General features: G+C 47.2%; 1 protein-coding gene across 1 annotated transcript; it reads left to right on the top strand.

Moving 5' to 3' along the window:
* The first annotated feature begins 1,217 nt into the window (after positions 1–1,217).
* On the top strand, positions 1,218–21,404 carry LOC105102979 (uncharacterized). Its single transcript, XM_064486385.1, has 6 exons — positions 1,218–1,342; positions 1,447–1,889; positions 17,136–17,200; positions 17,901–18,046; positions 18,151–18,458; positions 21,312–21,404. The coding sequence occupies exons 1-6, from the start codon at positions 1,297–1,299 to the stop codon at positions 21,402–21,404; spliced, it is 1,101 nt and encodes a 366-aa protein (XP_064342455.1). The 5' UTR covers positions 1,218–1,296.
* Positions 21,405–23,331: the final 1,927 nt, after the last annotated feature.

The following is a 23,331-nucleotide window of genomic DNA, read 5'->3' as shown; positions in this document are numbered from 1 at the left end:
TAATTTTCTCAGAAGTGGGTGAACCTCGGTGCAGCCCAGCCCTTCTGAGGGTGGTGCAGAAAAGTCAGGATGAAGCCTTGGATTCTGAACCCACATCCTGAGTGTTCCTGGACTCCTGACAGAACTTCCCTGCGGCTGAGGGCTCAGTGCCAGTTGCATCACCCACCTTCCCCCTAGTTGTGCTTTCCTACTTCTGGCAGCTAAGACCCTCACCTGTATGGCTGAGTCTAGACCAGAATCCTTCAGGTGCTGCAGGTCTCTGGTCAGAGGACAGCACAGCTGGGTGGGGAGTGGTTCTGGTGCAAGAAGCAGTTTGAAATGATGAGCCTGAATCCGGGTGGGAATGGCCCTCAGTCTTCACACCGGGCAGTTCACACTCTGAAGTTTAACACCTGGGACTTTGCAGTTCATCCAAGAGTTCCAGTTGAACCTTCTACCAGCTCTCATGCCATCTGGAGATGACAAACACAGGTAGGGTGAGGCTTGGTCACATTTCTCACGTCACATAAACTTTCTATCCTGCTATGTGTAGACTTCAATGTGCAAAACTGAGGTGAGTTTATAGCACATTGTGTAGTTTGTAACTTGCATAAAAATAAAATTACAATGTATATAATAGGTATTCATTACAGCCCAATTACAAGTAAAGACATTTTCTTGAATGTTATTATTAATAGAAATGCATTGAAATGCAGAGACGATTGAAAACAATCCTCATGAACTCTGCTTGCAGTTTACTGGTCAACACAGTAACTGTCAAAATCATCATGTTCTCATCACCGAACGGGGTCTGGGAAACCTGACCAGTCTTGTCCAAAACTCTATTGATGCTGACTCAGCATCACTTATGACCAAGAGGAGGAGCACAGGTGAAAATGCTGGACAAACCCTCACCTAACATGTGTCCCTGCACAGACCACAATGTGCTACCCGTCTGGGGGCTGCGTACATCACCAACGTGGGAGGAACTCTGGCAGCGACAACATAGAATCCATGTGCACACGTAAAATATACAGGTTCTAAGAGTTTACCCTGAAAACTCACACAATAAACATGATATTTCCAAATGCTACCAACACCAGCAAACCACAGACACTCACAGCTGCTCAGGGGCCTTGCCCTCTCTGAGGCCAGTAAGACCCCGACTGTCTATATAGTGAGATGACATGCAAATAGGGCCTCCCTCTGAGGATAAAGCCACCCGGCCCTGACCCTGCAGCACTGGGAGAGGAGCCCCAGCCCAGGATTCCCAGCTGCTCCTGTTCTCTAACCAGGACTGAGCACAGACGACTCACCATGGAGCTGGGGCTGAGCTGGGTGGTCCTGGCTGCTCTTCTGCAAGGTAATTCATGGAGAACAAGAGCTACTGTGGATGTGGGTGGTCGTGAGTGAGGGAATCAGAGGATGTGTGACAGTCTCCTGACCAGGATGTCTTTGTGTTTGCAGGTGTCCAGGCTGCGGTGCAGCTGGTGGAGTCTGGGGGAGGCTCGGTGCAGGCTGGAGGGTCTCTGAGACTCTCCTGTGCAGCCTCTGGATACACCTTCAGTAGCTATGCCATGGGCTGGTTCCGCCAGGCTCCAGGGAAGGAGTGCGAATTGGTCTCAACTATTATTAGTGATGGTAGCACAAACTATGCCGACTCCGTGAAGGGCCGATTCACCATCTCCCGAGACAACGCCAAGAACACGGTGTATCTGCAAATGAACAGCCTGAAACCTGAGGACACGGCCGTGTATTACTGTGCGGCAGACACAGTGAGAGGAAGTCATTGTGAGCCCAGACAAAAACCTCACTCCCTGGGGCACCCACAGCCCCCAGGGTGTGCTCACGACCCACCAAGGGCAGGGCTGAGCCCCAGAGCAGGTGCAGAGGTGTGGGAGGAGTTTGTAGTGAGAATCCATGCTTTCCTTTTCCCGCCCGTCAACTCTACTACAGACCCTCTGCTGGATTCTAAATTTTCACTGTTGAGGTATGTGTTGCTTTCTGACAATAATATTTGTAATCAGGATGTATATTTACAACTGAAATAAAGCTCCAAACACTGTTAAACTTTAGTATAATTTTAAAGGTGACTCAGAAATTTTCAAACCTGATGAATACCCTGAGAAGGCACAGGCACTGGGAAAACACGTGCAAACAGTTGCTCACCTTTGTCTCTGCTCCCGGGGCAGGAGGCTGCACACCGTCCATCTTTCTGTCATAGGGCACGCAGGGTTTGCTGTGAGCAGGATGCATGTCACAGACGCCAGTTCCAGACTGCCCAGGACTGCGTGTGCAGGGATCCTCATTGCTCACGGGGTCCGGGGTCTACAGATCACATCTGGGCAAAATTTATTTCCAGTGCAAAACGAAAAATGTTGCATTTTCTGAACTCCTGGACATTTACAACGTGGGCAGCACTTTGAATCCCCAAAACACTAACATTCCCACCTGAGGTCGGTCGGGGTGATGCTCTGCCCTCATGTTTCAACTCCCATCACGTAAATGAGTCTCCTTCCAGGTCCAGTTAGTGCCAAGGTTTTGACACTTTCTGGCATATGTAGAAAATTTTCCTGTTTAAACTGGCCCACGTGTAGTCCTGAAGTGCAGTCCAGTGTCCCTGAGCACAAAGTGCTGTGAGCTGACTTAAGGAGAAAGTGTTTCGAACAGACAAGCTCCATTCAGGCATGAACTATACTGATGGGGGCTGTGAGCTTGATAATAAAGTTTAGGTATAAATTTCATTTTAATAAAGGAACGCAAATCTCACTTTGGGTATTTGTGGCACTTTGGGGTACCTGGTTCAACTTCAAATTTATATGATAAATGGAGGTTTATGGTCAAGAAGATGGTGATGCTGACCGGATGGAAAAATATTGTGAGGAGACTTCAAGGTCAGGGGGATTCTGACTATATTCTCTCCAGAGGATTCTTGATGAAGGAGGCCAGGGTGGTCAGATGTTCCCTAGGAGATGGTGGATTAGGTGAATTGTATCAAATATTGAGAGCGATCAGATTTCCAGGGTAAGGATTCTCACTAACCACACTCAGCAGGTTTCTTGATAAATCTGGGACATGCAAAGATGGACGCAGAATCCCGCAGGCCCAGAGAACAACATTTCAAGGTGCCTTACCGATGAATGTTCCGAGGGTCATTGTCGCCTTCAGAGTCAGTGTTCTTATTTTCACTAACGTGATTCTCTGAGAGCCAAAGGTTTAATCCAAAGGGACACGGACTCCTTCTGGTCAATCCTCCTCTTGATGGCTCGTCTCAGCTCTGAGCACCTCCTGGGTCTGAGGAACATTGACCTATGTGGATGGTGCTGTGAAGTGATTGTGTCTTTGTGTTTCAAGTCCCCAGGTGTCCTGTCCCAGATGCTGGAGAAGGACCTGGGCAGGAACATTGAAGACCCTCCGCCTCACCTACTCTGTTTCAGGGCCCCGCCACCTCCATCAAACACACTGGTTACTGGTGGCCCTGGGTCTGTCTCAACCCAGTGAAAGGACTGTGTGACTTGGGTGCTTTGGGTTTGGGGGTAGCACAGTGTAAACCCTATGTCTCCAAAAAGGCCCCTCTATATCCAGAGACACATTGAGGAATTGTTCTCCCTGCAGCACAGCTCTGGGGTCTCTGAGGACACAGCCATGTGTCATTGTCCCAGGAGGCAGAGTGAGGGAGGGGTAGTCAGGGTGACCCAGACACAACCATCCCTGCAGGGAGGGCTCAGGACACCCGGGGGAACACAGGGTCATGAGGAAACCAGAGGACCCGTTTCAGAGCAGGTGCAGAAGCAGCCATGGACGGGTTTCCTCCCAGAGACTGTGGATCCTCCGCTGGTTCACCGTCTCCCCTGGAAGCCCATCCATAATGGTTCCAGGGAAGCTTCCTGTTTCAGAACTTGGGCCTTTTTCATGGAGTCAGAATTGTCTGTCTTTCTTTTCCTCATTTATCTTAGGACCAGACACAGAAGAAACATTTCTTCATGGGACTTTCATTTGAAATTTAGTCACTACCCACTCTTTTAGTTGTCGGGTTACAGATACTTAATGAGAGAAATGAAACTTCTGCGGAGCCTCGAGTCTGCCCACCACCCTCAACGCATTTCCAGGCATTTCATCCTCAACAGGGTCCCCAGTCCTGTTTCCTGCAGTGCCTTTCCCTACAATAGCATGAGGAAAGTTGTATATTTGGAAATTGATGTCTGTGTGGCACTGCAGTCATTTTGTCCCCCAGAGGACATTTAGAAATGTGTGGAGCCAGGTGGGGCTGTCACATGTGGGCTGTGCTACAGGAACCTAGTTACCCAGTGGGCAGAGTCCATCACTGTGGCCGTGCATCCCTCACTGCACACGGCAGCTCCCACAACAGGAAACTAGCCTCAGATGTCAGTAATGTGGAAAAACTCTGACAGAAAGCTTTGTATCTCATCAACTTCATAAAAATGTAGACATGCAGAAGGTAAATTTCTATATGTGAATCCTCATCAATGAATGAAAAGATGAACAAACACCAAACCTGAGTCTTCAGTTCACTCACAGGCACCTTACAGCCTATTCACAACTGTGTGCTGGTTGTGGGCCGGAGGGTCCTGAGCACAGGCCTGCAAGCGAAGGGGACAGTGGAGCAGAGAGCCAGCACTGGGGAGGGGCCGTGTCTCTTCTTCACCACAGTCCCCAGAAGACAAGACAGGGCCAAAGCTGGACCTGGTTGGTCCATTTACAAAATCCTACCTAGTTAACTATTTCAGATTTTCACTTTGCATTAATAATTAACCTCAATATGAAATGACATTTAACATACAAAACACATAACAAATTGTTATTTGTCTTATATGTAGAAAAATTTTGACTGTATTTTTCAATTCATGTTAATATATCAAAACATGCCATTTGTATAACAGACACATAGTAACAGAAACAGCCAGACCTTCACCAGCATCCACACACCCTCCCCCAGGGGCTCACAGCTACTCTGCCCCTCCCCTCACCTCCTGCAGGCTAGACGTGGTCCCCTGCTGTCTCCTACACAGGGTTGCTGCTAGGAAAGTCTGTGAAGGTACGACCACATGTGCATCCCAGTGACCTGCTCAGAAAATAACAAAATAAAAAGTAAATAAAGTAAAATAAAAAGTGTTATGGGAAGTAAAGGTTTTTGATGTAAAACTCACTGCCCATTATCTCAATAGCAAAGCTGGGTTTATTTGGGAACAACAGAGAATTACGGTTTGGGGTCTGACGTCCTGGTGAGCCACATGCAAGTCCCCAGTGAAAACAGAGACATGACTCTTCTACAGAATGAAGGAGGAGGTGAGAGGGCTCCTGTGAACAGGAGTCCATGGATTTTCATTGGCTGAGTCCTTACCAGGAAAGAAGAGGAGGCCCTGCTTCTCCCTGTTGGGCTCAGACATGAAGTTCCCAGGTTACAAGGTGGAAGCTGCAGTCCTCCTGCCTGAGAGCCACTGTGAAAAGGCTGCTTAGAGGGGCTTCTGGTAGGTGATCAGGACTCAGGAGGTGGTCACTCGGTGTGACGCAGTCACGAGGGACTTCATTGCTGACGGAGGGGAGAAGCGTGGATGTGCTGAGGTTGAGACAACATAGCACAGCTCTGTGAGGAGCAGGGAACAAAAGGGCATCTTAGGAGGGGAGGCAGCTGACTGAGAAATGTTGGCCGTGATGTGTGGACCGGAACAAAGGGGCAGAGGCTGTGCGGACCCCATGGCAGTGGGAGTCTCCCTGTGCCACAGCATCCGGCTCACGGCTATGAAACCCTAGAGGTCTGCGGTGGTCCTTGTGAATTTGGTCAACACCCCAAGACCTCCCCTTGCTTTTATACAAAAAGGAGAAAGGGGTCTGCTAATCAGGTTGCCCACAGAAGGATAGGCTCTTAATATGCCCCTTTAAGGACTTGAATCTGTGTCTTCTGTTTCTTCCCTTAAAATGGAGTCGGGATTGCCAGTGTTGAGAAAACTTCATCTAGGTTTTCCTTGAGAGAGAATTGTGGAGTCTGTCTCTACAATAATCAGCTAGACTCCATCCCAAAAAAGCACTCACATTTCACACTTAATTTTGGGCTTTAGTAAACTCAGAAAACCATGATGCCTCTCTGGATGTAAGTAGTGCCTTGTTATGACATCCGATGCCCTAGACATCAAATATGATGCTGGGAAACTGCAATTTTTCTTTAGCCAACTTTAGTTCCTTAGAGGGTAAAAGTTTGTAACAAGTGAGGGCTGTCTTCCTGCAAGAATGTTCAAGAAGACACTCAGGGCCAAGGTGGTGGAGAACAGGATGCTCGTAGCTCACCCTCTCCAAATACACCACAACTCACATCCACAGACCCACCCAGCCAATCAGCGCACCTGCTGAACAACAAAAGAAAATCGCACTCCTCAAAAGACAAAGACACCACGAATCTGGTGGGAGAAAAGGAAAAAGGAAAGAAGAAAAAGCAAAATAGTGCAGGACCAGTCCCAGCAGGAAGGACTGGCACAGGAGGAATAGTGCTCATTAGCTGAATCTCCCCCTCTTCAACAGAGAGGTCAGCGGGATGGAGGGGGAGCCTCTGAAGCTCTGATCTGTACGGAGCACTCCTTGACCAACAGAACTAAGTTAAATGGGCACAAAGGGTCCTCGTGACACCCAACCAGAATACTAGCTGGCAGTGGAGGACAGGGCAGGCTGCCCGAGCCGGGTAGAGGACTGGGACGGCTGTACTGAGGTACTGAGGCAGCCACGGGGGACTGCAGTGTACTGGACATTGTGGCTGGGAGGGGATACAGAGCAGGACAACCTGACTTCCCCATAAATTATGGGGAAAAAAAGCAAAGCAGCACTGCTGGTGTGCCCTGGGTGAAGGGCGCCGTATCCTTTGTCTCCTCAACCCACAGCACCATTACTGGTGCTTCTCGGGAGAAGAGAGGTGGGGCACAGCCACAGCCGTCATGTCCTCCTGTGCATAGCACCTGGGCAGGGATGGAACCAAGACCTGAATCCGCACCTGGGGGCTCTACAACCTCCTAAGAAGGACTGAGACTAATTCACAGCCCAAGGCACAGAAGATATTTCTGCCCTGGTACCTCAGAGAACTAACACCACCAAGGCAAACAAGGAGCTGAGTTGGGAATGGAGCAGGAGCGGGGCTATTCTGCATCTTCCTGGAGCCCACCTACGGAGCGCAGACCTGACATGGAGCGCACAGGTGCACAGAGCAGGGGAGCTACAGGGCCAGCAGAAGGCCCGTGGCCACCCACCTTCCTGGCAGGAGTGCAGCATCTGACTTTGGTGCTGGGAGGGGACGCGATCCACCCGCCTACCTCACCCGAGCACAGCATCTGACTGCGGCATCGGAAGGGGGAGTGGCCTGCCCGCCCACCATGTATGAGCACAGTAACTGACCCAGTGTTGGGAGGCAGCCCGATCTGCTTGCCGACAGGCACTGGGAGCGGCACAGATGAGGGAGCCAGTGGAAGGCCTCTGGAAACAACAAGCAGACTTCGAGAAACACAGCAAGGACAGAAACACTTCCTGATAAAGTCATTAAGAGTGCACAGAATCTATGAGAACACAACCACTTTTTAAAATTTTTTATCTGTTCTAATTTCTATTACCTTTTTAAACTTCACATTTTAAACACCTGTATATGTCTACAGTTATAAGCCCTTTAAAATTTTTCTTTTAAAATCATTTTATTATTATTATTTTTAAAAACGCACCTAATTACATTTTTATTTCTATTGGTTTTTATCTCCTATTATTGATAATACACAGGTTTCAAATATTGTTTATTGAATTTTTCTCCTTCTTTTAAGATTTTTAAAAGACATATTAACTGGAATGCTAGTATGCTGCAAATTGTTCTTCTATTATTAACTATAACGTGTTTACAAATCACTTTTCTCCCTTCTTTTAAATTCTCGCTTGTAAAATCTTTTTTAATTTTTTAACATTTTTTATTGATTTATAATCATTTTACAATGTTGTGTCAAATTCCAGGGTAGAGAACAATTTTTCAGGTAGAAATGAACATACATATATTCATTGTCACATTTTTTTCTCTGTGAGCTGCCCTAAGATCTTGTGTATATTTCCCTGTGCTACACAGTATAACCAAACAACCCAATCCAAAAATGAGCAAAATGGGGGCTGCTTTATAACACGTTGTAGACACAGGATGTGAGGTGAAAGCACGAGGGACAGACTAAGGAAATAACAGAGCACGTGCTGTTGAACACGGTTCACTACTTTTGTAACAAAAATGCCAACGCAGTGTCAGGAAATTGCTATTTTTTCAGTCTGACGTCCAGGAAAGAGCACAGCCTTGTTTAACAAGCAGCTCAGAGTCAGAGCAGAGATGCAGAGCAGGTGAGCAGGGAGCAGAGGGGAACGGGGGGGCTGGGGGGCACGAGAGTAGGAGGGAAAGTAGGTCCTGCTCTGCTTATGGTCACTCCCCTGCCCTCCGACTCTCCTTCGCCTGAACTCCCTGCTTTGGGAGGAGAGCATCTGTGGTCAGTGAGCAGAAGGGGGGTCCACCCTGGATATAAACCAGCACCGCCTCCCGAGCCCAGAGACAGTGCCTGACCTGACCCTCCGTGGTCGTGTGGAAACACGACCCCACGTGCATGCAAACCACACCCAGGGCTCAGGGCCATCACAGCACCTGTGACACCCATGGCCGGGGTCTCTCTTCACTGACGTCATCCTCTGAGGGCCAAAGGCTTAGCTGACAAGAACATAAACCCCCCTCTCCACCACACACAGTGCCTCCTGGAGGGTCTGGATCCATCCTCCCCCAGGGAAAGCCCAGCAGAACCTGTGGTGCTTGGGTCTGGGTGCTGGACAGCATACACCCTACCTCTCCAAAAATTCCCCACATCTCCAGAGACACATTGAAGGCCTTGTGTCCCTGCAGCTCAGCTCTTCAGTCTCTGAGGACACAGCCATGTGCTTTTGTCACTGGAATGAGAGCGAGTGAAGGGACATCAGGGTGACCCAGACACAAAGGTCCCTGCAGGGAGGGCTCAGGACACCAGGGGGCACCCAGGGTCATGAGGAAACCACAGGACCCGTTTCAGAGCAGGTGCAGAAGCAGCCGTGGACGGGTTTCCTCCCAGAGACGAACGATTCTCCACTGGTTCACCGTCTCCCCTGGAAGCCGATCCATAATGTTTCCAGGGAAACTTCCTGATCTGAACTCGGGCATTTTCATGGAGTCAGGCTTGTCTGCCTTTATTTCTTCATCTACCTTAGGAAGAGATTCACAGAAATATTTCTCCATGGTACCTTTATTTGATATTTATTCACTAACTACAATTTTAGTTGTCAACTTTACCGATGCTTCATGGCACAAATGATTCTTCTGTGCATCCTCGAGTCTGCCCTCACCTTCCAATGTATTTCCAGGCATTTCATCCTCAACAGTGTCCCCAGTCCTTTTTCCTGCAGTGCCTTTCACAAGCATAGCATGAGGAATGTTGTGTATAAGGACAGTGATGTCCGTGTGACACTAGATTCATTCTATCCCCCAGAGGGCACTTGGAAATGTCTGGAGACACTTTGGGCTGTCACATGTGGGGTGGGCTGCAGGTACCCAGTTCCCTAGTGGGCAGAGTCCCTGCATGTGGCCGTGCAGCCCACACTGCACACGGCAGCTCCCACAACAGGAAACTAGCCTCAAATGTCAATAATAATAAAAAAAACTGTGATAAAAACTCTATATCTGGTCAAATTAATACCACTGCTGACATGCAGAAAGTAAATTTCCTACATTATAATTACTCTCACTAAGTGAAAAAGGCAGACAAACAGACACCAGACTTGGGCCTTCCGTTCATTCAGAGGCACCATTACAGCCGCTTCACCCCTGTGTGGGCCGGAGGGTTGTGGGCCGGAGGGTCCTGAGCACAGACCTGCAAGTGAAGGGGACAGTGGAGCAGAGAGCCAGCACTGGGGAGGGGCCGTGTCTCTGCTTGACCTGAGTCCCCAGAAGACAAGACAGGGCCAAGGCTAGACCTGGTTGTCATAGTATTCAACAAAACCCTACCTATATTAACTATTTCAGATTTTCACTTTCCATCAATACTTTATCTCAATATTAACTGATATTAACAGTAGAAACACATAACAAATTGTCATTAATTTTATATATAAACTAAATTGAATTCAAAACCATCAGTTCCTGATAATTTCTCCAAACATGCCATTTGTATCACAGACACTTTGTGTCAGAAACAGCCAGGCCTTCACCAGCACCCACACCCCCTCCCCCAGGGGCTCACAGCTAGTCTGCACCTCCCCTCACCTCCTGCAGTCTACACATGGACCCCTGCTGTGTCCTACACAGGGGTGCTGCTAGGAATGTCTGTGAAGGTAGGATCACATGTGCATCCCAGTGACTAGCTCACAAAATTATGGGAAATAAAAGGTAAATACATTAAATAAAAGTGTCTCAGAAGTTAATGAGGCTCACAGCAAAAGAGAATGTGACAATGAATATATATATATGTTCATGTATAACTGAAAAATTGTGCTCTACACTGAAATTTGACACTACATTGTAAAATGACTATAACTCAATAAAAATAGTGTATATATATATATATATATATATATAAAGAAGTAAACGGTTTTCACATACAACAGATTGAAAGTCATTTTAGGGGTAAAAATGTGTTTATTTGGTATCACAGAGAATTACGGTTTCGGGTCTGCCGTCCTGGTGAGCCACATGCAAGTCCCCAGTGAAAACAGAGACATGACTCTTCTACAGAATGAAGGGGGAGGTGAGAGGGCTCCTGTGAACAGGAGTCCATGGATTTTCATTGGCTGAGTCCTTACCAGGAAAGAAGAGGAGGCCTTGCTTCTCCCTGTTGGGCTCAGACATGAAGTTCCCAAGTTACAAGCTGGAAGCTGCAGTCCTCTTGCCTGAGAGCCACTGTGAAAAGGCTGCTTAGAGGGGCTTCTCGTAGGTGATCAGGACTCAGGAGGTGGTCACTCGGTGTGACGCAGTCACGAGGGACTTCATTGCTGACGGAGGGGAGAAGCGTGGATGTGCTGAGGTTGAGACAACATAGCACAGCTCTGTGAGGACCAGGGAACAAAAGGGCATCTTAGGAGGGGAGGCGGCTGACTGAGACATGTTGACTGTGATGCGGGGACCTGAACAAAGGGTCAGAGACCATGAGGACCCCAAGGCAGTGGGAGTCTCCCTGTGCCACAGCATCCGGCTCACGGCTGTAAAACCCTAGAGGTCTGTGGAGGCCCCTGAGGTTTTGGTCAACACCCCAAGACTGCCCCTTGATTTTATACAAGAAGGAGAAGGGGGTCTGGTAATCAGGTTGCCCACAGAAGGATAGGCTCTTTATATGCCCCTTTAAGGCCTTGAATCTGTGTCTTCTGGTTCCTCCCTTAAAATGGAGTCGGGATTGCCAGTGTTGAGAAAACTTCATCTAGGTTTTCCTTGAGAGAGAAGTGTGGAATCCATCTAAACAGTAAGCAGCTAGCCTTCAAAAATCCCTCATATTTGGCAATTAGTGTAGCATTCAGGAAACGTAAAGACACCATGGATGTAAGTAGAGGCTTGTTCTGACGTCAGATGCCCTAGACATCAAATATGATGCTGGGAAACTGCACATATTCTGTAGCCACATTTAGTCTCTTAGAGGCTAAAAGTTTATCAGGCGCCGATGCTGTCTTCCTGCAAGAACGTTTGAGAAGAAGAGCAAAGAAACAAATTATCCACATATTGCAACAAAAGAGAAAATCTAGAAAACTTTACATCATCCAGACCAGCCTTCCGGTGGCTCCAGAAATGAGAAGGACGCTCAACAAATCCCTGAAGCACTAATGTCCTGGTGAGCTTTTCTCTTCCCACTGAAGGCTAAAACGTAACGGCTACCTCCATCGGCTGGATTAGTAACCAGTGCACAGTGGACACCAGTTACAGTAAAGGCTTCACTGCCAGTGGGAGTGGATGTTAGCACCACAGGAGTTTTAGGGACGACAGGTTGATAAAGGGTAAAATGCAGTTATTATTGTTATTATCTTTACAATTATTTTGCTTCTTATTGACACGTGGTTCATTTCCAATGTTAGTTTTTGGTGCATAGCAGACAGATGCAGTTCTGCACACACGTAGGTATATTTTCTCAGATTTCTTTCCGTATATGTTGTTACAAAACATAAAGCACAGTTCCCTGCACTATACAGTAGCTCTTTGTTTTATATCTGTGTTACGTATGGTAATGTGTATCTGTTAATCCCAAACTCTAAATTTATCTCTCCCGTACCCTATGCACTTTGGTGAACATAGTTCATTTTCTGGGTCCATGAGTCTACTTTTGTCTTGTAAGTAAGAGTCCTTTTCAGTTTCTTTCTTTTTTTTTAACATTTTTTATTGATTTATAATCATTTTACAATGTTGTGTCAAATTCCAGTGCTTTTCAGTTTCTTAATTCTACATATCAGTAAGATCGTCTGATAAGTCTTTTGCTATCTGACTTAATTCACTCAATATGATTGGGTTTATATCCATCTGTGTTGCTGCCGATGGCATTATTTTACTCTTTTTAAAGTACACATAGAACACATACGTGATGAAGTATTGCTCAGCCATATTTCAATGCAGTCTGCTGATCCGAGGTCCTGGACACCACTCCACCCTTGGCATTGGGGTTTTCTCTCCAGGAAAACGAGAGTATCTCAGAAACACCTACAAGATCCAGTGAAGGCTTCAGCCTTAGAATCTGCTCTTCTGGGCTTCATGGCCTGAAGGGATTCCTTAATTGTCGGGCACTGATTAATCCTAGGAAGGTGATAAATTCTGTTTGAATATTGAAGGAGGCTACACTGTGAATTTTACCAAAATAATTTGGGGATTTTGCCCAAAAAGGGGTGGTAACTAACTCAGTAGGTAAAATGGTCGCTGCTTCTACAATTAGCTGTAATATCATCAGAGACAAAATGAATAAAAGATGTCTCAGGGCCACTTAATTGATTTCATACCTATTTGATGGCTGCTCTCACATGCCAGATCATTTCCCCCTTTGGGGAGACAGAAACTGTAGCAGGATGCTTCACTGTGAAGTCTCATTCCATAAATGGATAGGAGTTGAATAAGTAAGGAGTAAAACGTGTGCATCTCTCAAAGGGCCTAAATAAAAGGGGGAGGTCCAGAGGCAGAGACCCCTTGAGGCTCATCACAGGTCCCCAGTCTGTGAACTGCTTTAGTTCCCTGAGCCTGGGCTGCCTTCAGTAGCTCAGCTGAGCAGGGAGAGTCCGGCTTCAGTGCCCAATATGACTGGGGGAGACTCATCCCCAATCTGAGAAATGTGTGTCCACGCCTATTGAGAGAAGGACTGGGGAGAGCCCAGCTATTCCCTCAGAGCCAGTCACTGGGGATCAGGAGGATGCTGGGAAGGCTGGTCAGAGGGCTGATGGTGCCTGAAGTGCACACACTTGTTACAATCTCTTTCCCAATGTCCTGTGTCTTGTCAATAATAGCAGAGAGAAGGAGGGTTTTGGTTTTGTTTAGGAGCCCTCAATGGCTGGAATTCAAGTTTAATAATGTAAGATTCATCCCTTTGGGAGACTCATCTTCAGTGTGAGACAGGTGGTTTGCAAGGGTAAGTAAATCTGGGTCTGGACAGGGTACAGCTTTGCATTCCAGCTTGGAACTCCTCACTACAAAAGAAATGTCCTGCCTCAGCTTATTAATAGACACACATTTAAATGGTACCTAAGTGGAATAAACTTTAGGAGCAGGAACATAACTTTCTTTTAAAAGTATCTGAAGTTGTTTGTGATAAACGTGGACATATTCAACTGATTTTTATGGGAAACCTGGATTTTGATTCCAAATAACAGTCTTGAAAATGTCTCAGGAATTGCCCAGTGAATTTGCCTAAATAATACTAGAGCCTTTTTATGTAATAAGTTACTGGACGCTTCTCCTGGTCACAAATCTAAACACCTTTCAGGATTCTCCCAGAAGCAAGTTACCCCAACGCCAGGCCTGACCTGCACAATAACCGCAGGAACGGGCTGATGGAAGTCCCAGAAGCCGGGCCGATGAGTCTGAGGGACCCCATTAAATTCCTCAGCGAGGATCTTTGGTTGCTTTGGAGAAATCTTTGAATATGGTTTGCACTTTACTTTCGTCCAGGAAAGAAAGAAATTGTGAGATTACCCTCTGGGTCCTCAGAGGAATTAACTTCAGAGGAACAAGACCTGACAAGTTGGAGGAAAAGTGCGTGGGGAGAATTTCAGAGGAAGTGCGAAGTTCGAGGAGACACTGACTGTGGAAGACCTGAGGGAACAGCGGAGGTGCAGCAGTAAGAGGAGAGGGAGGAATTGGTGCTGGAGGGGAAGCCTGAGACCCACAGGCCAGGGAAGGGGAGCCCGAGGCTTCAGAGGCCAAGATTTCTTTCCTTAGTCCCTGTTTGCCTCAGTTAGTCTTGTGATCATGTTTTAGAACAGGCAACTTAAGGTTCCTAAACATGTTTCTAAGGCACAGAATAATGAGGGAAACAGGTGTTCCATTAAATTTTGAAGATGTTTCATAGTTATCCAGCTTGGTTTCAAGAAAAGTAAGTTTGAGTTTTTCAAAATTCCCCATCATGGCCATTGACATGTGTATTGAATGGAAGCATGAATCACCTTTCGCCAGGTCTGTCCATCTCACTACAAATTTCCACAAGGGAGGTCTCTGGGTTTAAAACAAAAACTCAGCTGGGGTTCCTACTGCAGAAGTGACCTCAAAGCAGTTAGATAACTTGGACCCCATTTCTCAAGCTGATTTCTGGAGAAAAAAGGAATAATTTCCAAGCAGCCTAAAGGGTCAAACAGCTCAAATAGCGCAAACAGCCAGCAGGGCTAACACCAGTCAGGTCTGAGGGATCAGTCTGGTTCTGAAGGAGCCAGGATGAAGGATGCTCAGCACAGGCTCAGTAGATCTGCCCTTATTTCCAAGAGTGGGAGGAAGGCCGGCCAATTCCAGCTGGAACAACCTGATTTCAAAATCAGACTGAATGCCAAACAAGTAATTGTATAAAATATAAGACCTTATATCGGAAGGGTAAACCTTAAGCAGTTCTCAGACAAAGCCTGCACAGATGTGGAAGCTGGGATCCAGGAGAATGATTTAGACTCAAACTCCATTGTAGGTGAGAATCACAGGGCGCAGCTATGAGCCCAGTGTGGGTCCCACTCCTGTTTGCTCAGCAGCCCCACAGTCATACGGTGTCTTGTCTCATTCCATAAGGGCCGTGGAAATGTTGACCTGAAACACGGAGATGGCCACTTATTTTTCTAGCAAAAAGAAATGTTTTCATCTGGAATCAACAATGATTTGCGTTCAGGGCCTGGAATCACAGAGACCCACCTGCAGCTCCTAGCATACACGGGGATAAGAATTATTTTGCAGACGGGAATGGATGTTGGAGGAGGGGCTTTAGTGAACAAGGCACCCAGGGATTCTCACCGGCTGAGCTGTGACCACCCCTCACTGCCTGAGTCCTTGCCAGGTGGGAACAGGGCATCTTTCTGCTTCTCAAAGCTGGAATCTGCTGTCCTGGTAGGACATGAGAGCCCACCGTGCTCTTACCAAACTCTATTTAACTGAAGCTTCTGTGTATTCAGTATTATTGTTATTTTTCCCAGTTTGTGAGATTGGATCAGTTTTGTTTTAGAAGCCAGGATCCCCTAGTCAGGCAATGCTGGATTTATGAGTTCAACTTCATGGTGGAATAAAAGTGAATCATGTGGATGACAAAAAATGACTTCACTTATTAAAGACACTCATTGGAAGGAAACTCCACACCAGATCTGAATTATGCTGTTTTTATATTTAAGCCTGGAGATGGAGCCGAAAACAGACTGTGGCTTATCTCTGACTCCAGAGAGCAATTATGTTGTTCTCAGCATGTTGAGATGTTTTGAACAAGGAGCAACATGCAGGTGAGACTGTGTTATCCAGACCTTTCCTCATGTCTGAAGAGTAAGGAATAAAGAATGTGATAATTTTCTAATATAAAGAGAATATACAAACAACCCAAAATTCTGCTGATGGGACAAAAATATTAGAGCCCCCTCCTTGGAAAACAGCCACTTTCATACAAGGTTTAGGACCAACTCACCGTAAAACCAGCCATTACAATAGGAGGTGTGTCTCTAGGTGATATTAAAGCTCACGTTCACTGAAAACACTGTGTGCAGGTGCTCGTGGGGCCTTCACACATGCTGTAAAGTGGAAACAAGGACTAAACCCAGAGCTCAGTGCAGGGCCGTGTGCTGATAGCATCTGAGGTACAATTAAGCCCAGCATTGCAGCCCTTGTCATGGGATCCAATGAAACACAGTCACTCATTCATTAGTGGAAAATACGGGTCCTTCATGTTTCCTCAGATGCCAACAGTTTCCTGTCCCTGAATTATGTCTTATGTGTGTCAGAGACAGTACCTTGGAGAGAGGAGGGTTTGGATGCAGATACGACAGAAAAGTGTGGGTCCCTGCATGTATGTGCATGTGCACCTGAGTGTGCATGTGTGTGTGCGTGTCCCTGCACACAGACGGGAGCCCTGGTTACTCATGTGATGATGGCTTTCTGGACTTCCATCATCCTTCTGAATTGGGACACAATCCCCTAATTTTCTTTATGAAAATCACACAATTCTATAAAGAAATCTCTAATAGGATTATTTATTCAAATCAATGTCTTCCCCATCATCAATGGAATCTATACCCAGGACTCTGACATTAATTTTCTCAGAAACGTGTGAACTTTGGTACATCCCAGCCCTTCTGAGGGTGGTTCTGAGAAGTCAGGATGAAGCCTTGGATTCCGAACCCACATCCTGAGTGTTCCTGGGCCCCTGACAGAACTTCCCTGCGGCTGAGGGCTCACTGCAAGTTTCATCACCCACCTTCCCCCTAGTTGTGATTCCCTACTTCTGACAGCTTAGACCCTCACCTGTATGGCTGAGTCTAGACCAGAATCCTCCAGGTGCTGCAGGTCTCTGGTCAGAGGACAGCACAGCTGGGTGGGCAGTGGTTCAGGTACAAGAAGCAGTTTGAAATGATGAGCCTGAATCAGGGTGGGAATGGCCCTCAGTCCTCACACCTGGCAGTTCACACTCTGAAGTTTAACACCTGGGATTTTGCAGTTCATCCAAGAGTTCCAGTTGGACTTTCTCCCAGCTCACATGCCACCTGGAGATGACAAACACAGGTACGGTGAGGCTTGGTCACATTTCTCTCATCACATATCCTTTCTATCCCACTATGTGTAGATTTCAACATGCAACAATGTGGTGAGATTTTTAGCACATTGTGTAGTTGGTAACTTGAATGAAATAAAATTACAAAGTATATAATAAATATTCATTACAGCCCAATCATAAATAAAAACATTTTCTTGAAAGTTATTATTGATAGAAATGCATTGAAATGCAGAGACGGTTGAAAACAATCCTCATGAACTCTGCTTACACATTACTGGTCAACACACTAACTGTCAAAGTCATCATGATCTCATCACTGAAGGGGGTCTTGTCCAAAAGTTTCTTGATGTTGATTCTGGATCAGTTATGATCAAGAGGAAGAGCACAGGTGAAAATGCTGGACAAACTCTCACCTAACATGTGTCCCTGCACAGACCACAATGCGCTACCCGTCTGGGGGCTGCGTACATCACTAACGTGGAAGGAACTCTGGCAGCGACATCACATAATCTGTGTAAAATTTACAGGTTCTAAGTGTTTACCCTGAAAATTCACACAATAAACATGATAATTCCAAATGCTGCCAACACCAGCAGACCACAGACACTCACAGCTGATCAGGGACCTGGCCTTCTATGAGGACAGCAATGCCCTGACTTTCTACATAGTGAGATGACATGCAAATAGGGCTTCCCTCTGAGGATAAAGCCACCTGGCCCTGGCCCTGCAGCTCTGGGAGAGGAGCCCAAGCCCCGGGATTCCCAGCTGCTACCGTTCTATGATCAGGACTGAACTCAGACGACACACCATGGAGCTGGGGCTGAGCTGGGTGGTCCTGGCTGCTCTTCTACAAGGTAATTCATGGAGAAAAAGAGCTACTGAGGATGTGGGTGGTCATGAGTGAAGGAATCAGAGGACATGTGACAGTCTCCTGACCAGGATGTCTTTGTGTTTGCAGGTGTCCAGGCTCAGGTACAGCTGGTGGAGTCTGGGGGAGGCTCGGTGCAGGCTGGGGGGTCTCTGAGACTCTCCTGCACAGCCCCTGGATTCACCTCCAATAGCTGCGGCATGGACTGGTACCGCCAGGCTGCAGGGAAGCAGCGCGAGTGGGTCTCATCTATTAGTACTGATGGTAGCACAAGCTATGCAGACTCCGTGAAGGGCCGATTCACCATCTCCAAAGACAAAGCCAAGGACACGGTGTATCTGCAAATGAACAGCCTGAAACCTGAGGACACGGCCATGTATTCCTGTAAGACAAACACAGTGAGGGGAAGTCATTGTGAGCCCAGACATAAACCTTGCTCCCTGGGGCACCCACAGCCCCCAGGGGGTGCTCACGACCCACCAAGGGCAGAGCTGAGCCCCAGGAGCAGGTGCAGATGTGTGGGAGGAGTTTGTATTGAGAAACCTTGGTATCCTTTTCCCGCTCTTCAACTCTACTACAGACCCTCTATTGGATTCTAAATTTTCATTGTTGAGGTATGTGTTGCTTTCTAACAAAATATTCATAATCAAGATGTATTTGTACAGCTGAAATAAAGCTCCAAACAATGTTAAACTTTAGTATAATTTTAAAGGTGACTCAGAAAGTTTCGAACCTGATGAGTACCCTGAGAAGGCACAGGCACTGGGAAAACACGTGCAAACAGTTGCTCACCTTTGTCTCTGCTCCCGGGGCAGGAGGCTGCACACCGTCCATCTTTCTGTCAAAGGGCACGCAGGGTTTGCAGTGAGCAGGATGCATGTCACAGACTCCAGGTCCAGACTGCCCAGGACTGCGTGTGCAGGGATCCTCATTGCTCACGGGGTCCGGGGTCTAGAGATCACATCTGGGCAAAATTTATTTCCAGCACAAAACGAAAAATGTTGCATTTTCTGAACTCCTGGACATTTACAACGTGGGCAGCACTTTGAATCCCCAAAACACTAACATTCCCACCTGAGGTCGGTCGGGGTGATGCTCTGCCCTCATGTTTCAACTCCCATCACGTAAATGAGTCTCCTTCCAGGTCCAGTTAGTGCCATGTTTTTGACACTTTCTAGTATATGTAGAAAATTTTCCTGTTTAAACTGGCCCACGTGTAGTCCTGAAGTGCGGTCCACTGTCCATGAGCACAAAGTGCTGTGAGCTCACTTAAGGAGAGAATATTTCGAACAGACAAGCTCCATTCAGGCATGAATTATACTGATGGGGGCTGTGAGCTTGATAATAAAGTTTAGGTGTAAATTTCATTTTAATAAAGGAACGCAAATCTCCCTTTGGGTATTTTTGGCAGTTTGGGTTACCTGGTTCAATTTCAAATTCAGATGATAAATGGAGGTTTATGGTCAATAAGGAGGTGATGCTGACCAGGTGGAAAATTACTGTGAGGAGATTTCAAGTTCGGGGGACACTGGGCAGACTGTTTCCAGAGGATTCGTGGTACAGGAGGACGGGGTGCTTAAATATTCCCGGGGGGATGATAGATGTAGTGAATTGGATCACATATTGAGGGTGATCGGAGTTCCAGGTGAGGATTCTCACCATCACGACTCAGCAGGTTTCTTGATAAACCTGGGACATGCAAAGATGGACACAGAAACCCGCAGGTCCAGAACTAATTGAGGAAAGCATTTCAAGGAACTTCAGTGATGTGTGGTCAAATGGTCAGTGTCAGCTTCAGAGTCAGGGTTCTTATCTTCACTGACATGCTTCTCTGAGAGCCGGAAAATAAATCCGAAGAACATGGAAACCTCTGGTCATTCCTCCTTTTGGTGACACTGCCACCTTTCAGAAGAAGAAAACAGATGCACAGAGGCGTCATGGATGCACAGACACGGGAGAAAAGTCCATCTGAGGCTCAGTGAGGACGGGGCCCCTGCAGGCAAAGGAGAAAGGCATCAGAAGAACCCAACCTTCTGGGCACCTTGATCTTGGACTTCCGGCCTCCAGATCTGAGAGAAATGCATTTCTGCTGTTTGAGCTGCCCAGTCTGTTATTCTGTAATGGAATCTCTACCCAAGCAATACACAAACGATGAGTCTTTCAGGCATGTATGGGAAAGTAAGTGTCATACTGCAAAGGAAAAATCATCTTTTCTTCACAGATGTCCTATGATCATCTACAAGAGTCACTTGAACTTCTACTGAAAAATGGTTTTGGCCTCACAGGTGTGGGTACAATGATCCTGAACATATTAATGTCCAGTATCTATCAGTTTTGGTATAATTTGGAAATAACGATATAAAATGTACTCAAATCGAGAACCAACCAAATCTCAGAGCAGCAAGGAATGGACGTCTTAAAGTCTGTTCATGATTTCTAAGGGGGGTCCGAGGAACACACTGTAGACACAGGATGTGAGGTGAAGCATTGAGGAACAGATTAAGAAAATAACAGAACATGTGCTGTTGAACTGAGTTAACTTATTGGCAATAATGCCAACACGGTGGCAGGAAATGTGTACAAACTTTGGTGGGACATCGAGGAAAGAGCACAGCTTTTGTTTAACAAGCAGCTGAGAGTCAGAGCAGAGATGCCGAGCAGGTGAGCAGGGAGCAGAGGGGACCGGGGGGCTGGGGGGCACGAGAGGAGGAGTGTGGGAGACGCCCACTCCAGTTGTTAATATCAGGCGTGACTTCAGGACGTTTTCACATGAAACACTGGGAGGGAAAGTAGGTCCTGCTCTGCTGACGGTCACTCCCCTGCCCTCCGACTCTCCTTGAACTGAACTCCCTGCTCTGGGAGGAGAGCAGCGGTGGTCAGTGAGCAGAAGGTGTGTCCACCCTGGTCGTCACCCAGAACCGCCTCCCGAGCCCAGAGACATGTCCTGACCTGACCCTCCATGTTCATGTGGAAACACGACCCCACGTGCATGAGAACCACACTTAGGGCTCAGGGCCATCACAGCACCTGTGCCAACCAGGACCAGGGTCTCCTCTTCACTAACGTCATCCTCTGAGGGCCAAAGGCTTAACTGACAAGAACATAAAAACCCCTGTCCACCACACACAGTGCCTCCTTGAGTGTCTGGGTCCATCCTCCCCCACGGAAAGCCCAGCAGAATCTGGGGTGCTTGGGTCTCACTGCTGGACAGCATACACAGTGCCTCTCCAAAAATTCCCCCACATCTCTAGAGACACATTGAAGGCCATGTCTCCCTGCAGCTCATCTCTGGGGTCCCTGAAGACACAGCCATGTGCTATTGTCACAGGAAGGAGAGTGAGTGAGGGGACATCAGGGTGACCCAGACACAACCATCCCTACATGGAGGGCTCAGGCCACCCGGGGGCACCCAGGGCCATGAGGAAACCAGAGGACCCATTTCACAGCAGGTGCAGAAGTAGCCTTGGACGGGTTTCCTCCCAGACACAGCGGATTCTCCACTGGTTCACCGTCTCCCCTGGAAGCCGATCCATAATGTTTCCAGGGAAACTTCCTGATCTGAACTTGGGCCTTTTTCATGGATTCAGGCTTGTCTGTGTTTTATTCCTCATCTAAATTAGGAACATACACACAGAAATACCTCTCCATGGGAACTTTATTTGATATTTATTCACTAAATATTCTTTTTCATTGTCAAATTTACAGATGTTAACTGACACAAATGATTCTTCTGTGCATCCTCGAGTCTGCCCTCCACCTTCCAATGTATTTCCAGCCATTTCATCCTCGAGAGTGTCCTGAGTCCTGTTTCCTGCAGTGCCTTTCACAAGCATAGCATGAGGAATGTTGTATATTTGGAAATTGATGTCTGTGTGAAAGTGGAGGTGTTTGTCCCCAGAGGACATTTGGAAATGTCTGGAGACAGGGTGGGCTGTCACATGTGGGGTGGGCTGCAGGTGCCCAGTTCCCTAGTGGGCAGAGTCCATCAATGTGGCCGTGCGTCCCACACAGCACACGGCAGCTCCCACAACAGGAAACTAGACTCAAATGCCAATAATGGTGAAAAACTACGATAAAATATTTCTATGTTGTCAAATTTATATCATTGTTGACATACAGAGTCTACATTTGTTGTGTGTAAATTATTCTCACTTAATGGAAAGGCAGACACCAGACTTTGATCTTCAGTGCACTCAGGGTCCACATTACACTCTCTTCACACAACGTTCCTGCTCTGTGGGCAGGAGGGCCCCGAGCATGGACATACAAGACAAGGAGGCACCAGACCACACCCCAGGACTGGGGAGGGGCTCGTGGTTCGCATGGATTATGGGACCTGGATGTCAGCTCTCATTTCTGAGCCGAATCCATAGAAGCCCCGACAGGGCCCAGGCTGGACTGGACTCTTGCAATATTTAAATTTCCTGCCTTTGTATCTGTAATAACTGAGGATTTTACCTCAGAACAATAATTTGTTACAATATTAATAAATGTTTCACATATGAGACATGTAGCAAATTGTTACTTGTTTTACAACTTGTAAAAACAGTGCTTGTAATTTTTAAAACCGTATCAGTATATCCAACACACTTGCTCTTGTATCCCTGCCCCACTGTGACCCACCCTGACAGAAATCACTAGACCTTCCCCAGCACCCACATCCCCTCCCCGTCAGGAGTCACAGCTCCCCTTCACCTCCCCTCACCCCCTGCAGGCTGGTGGGGTCACCTTCTCTCCTCTGAGCATGGATGTGACCAGGAACGTCTGTGGAGGTGGGAGCTCACGTCCATCCCAGGGACCTCCTCGGGAACTTACAAGGAAATCGAAAGGAAATAAGGGAGATAAAAGTCAACATTCTCATGGAAGTTAGCCTTTTTTGATGTAACAAAAATAGACGAGCAGTTGTTTCAATAAAAAAAAGTGGGCTTAATTTGGACCAGTAAACAGCTTCAGTATGGCGTCTGCAACCCTGATGAGACACATGCGCGTCTTCAGTTAAAGGAGACGCCTCCTTCATCAAGGGGGGAAGGGAGCTGAAAGAGCCTGAGGGAACCAGAGCCCCTGCGTTTCTCTTGGCTGAGTCCTGCCCAGGAAAGACGGGGAAGCCTTGCTTCCCCCAGCTGGGCTCTGAGGCCATCAAAGGGCATGAGAGCTCCCCTCTGCTCACCCGATTTTACTAAACTGAGGATTTCTTTATATTTTGCCTTTTGCCATTTGATCAAGGTTGAGAACTTTCTCTGAAAACATCACTGATGAAGACTTAGGATTTCT

This window comes from Camelus dromedarius, chromosome 5, assembly GCF_036321535.1.
Source record: "Camelus dromedarius isolate mCamDro1 chromosome 5, mCamDro1.pat, whole genome shotgun sequence".
Taxonomy (NCBI): Eukaryota; Metazoa; Chordata; class Mammalia; order Artiodactyla; family Camelidae; genus Camelus; species Camelus dromedarius.
This window is presented reverse-complemented; position numbering and strand designations above follow the sequence as displayed.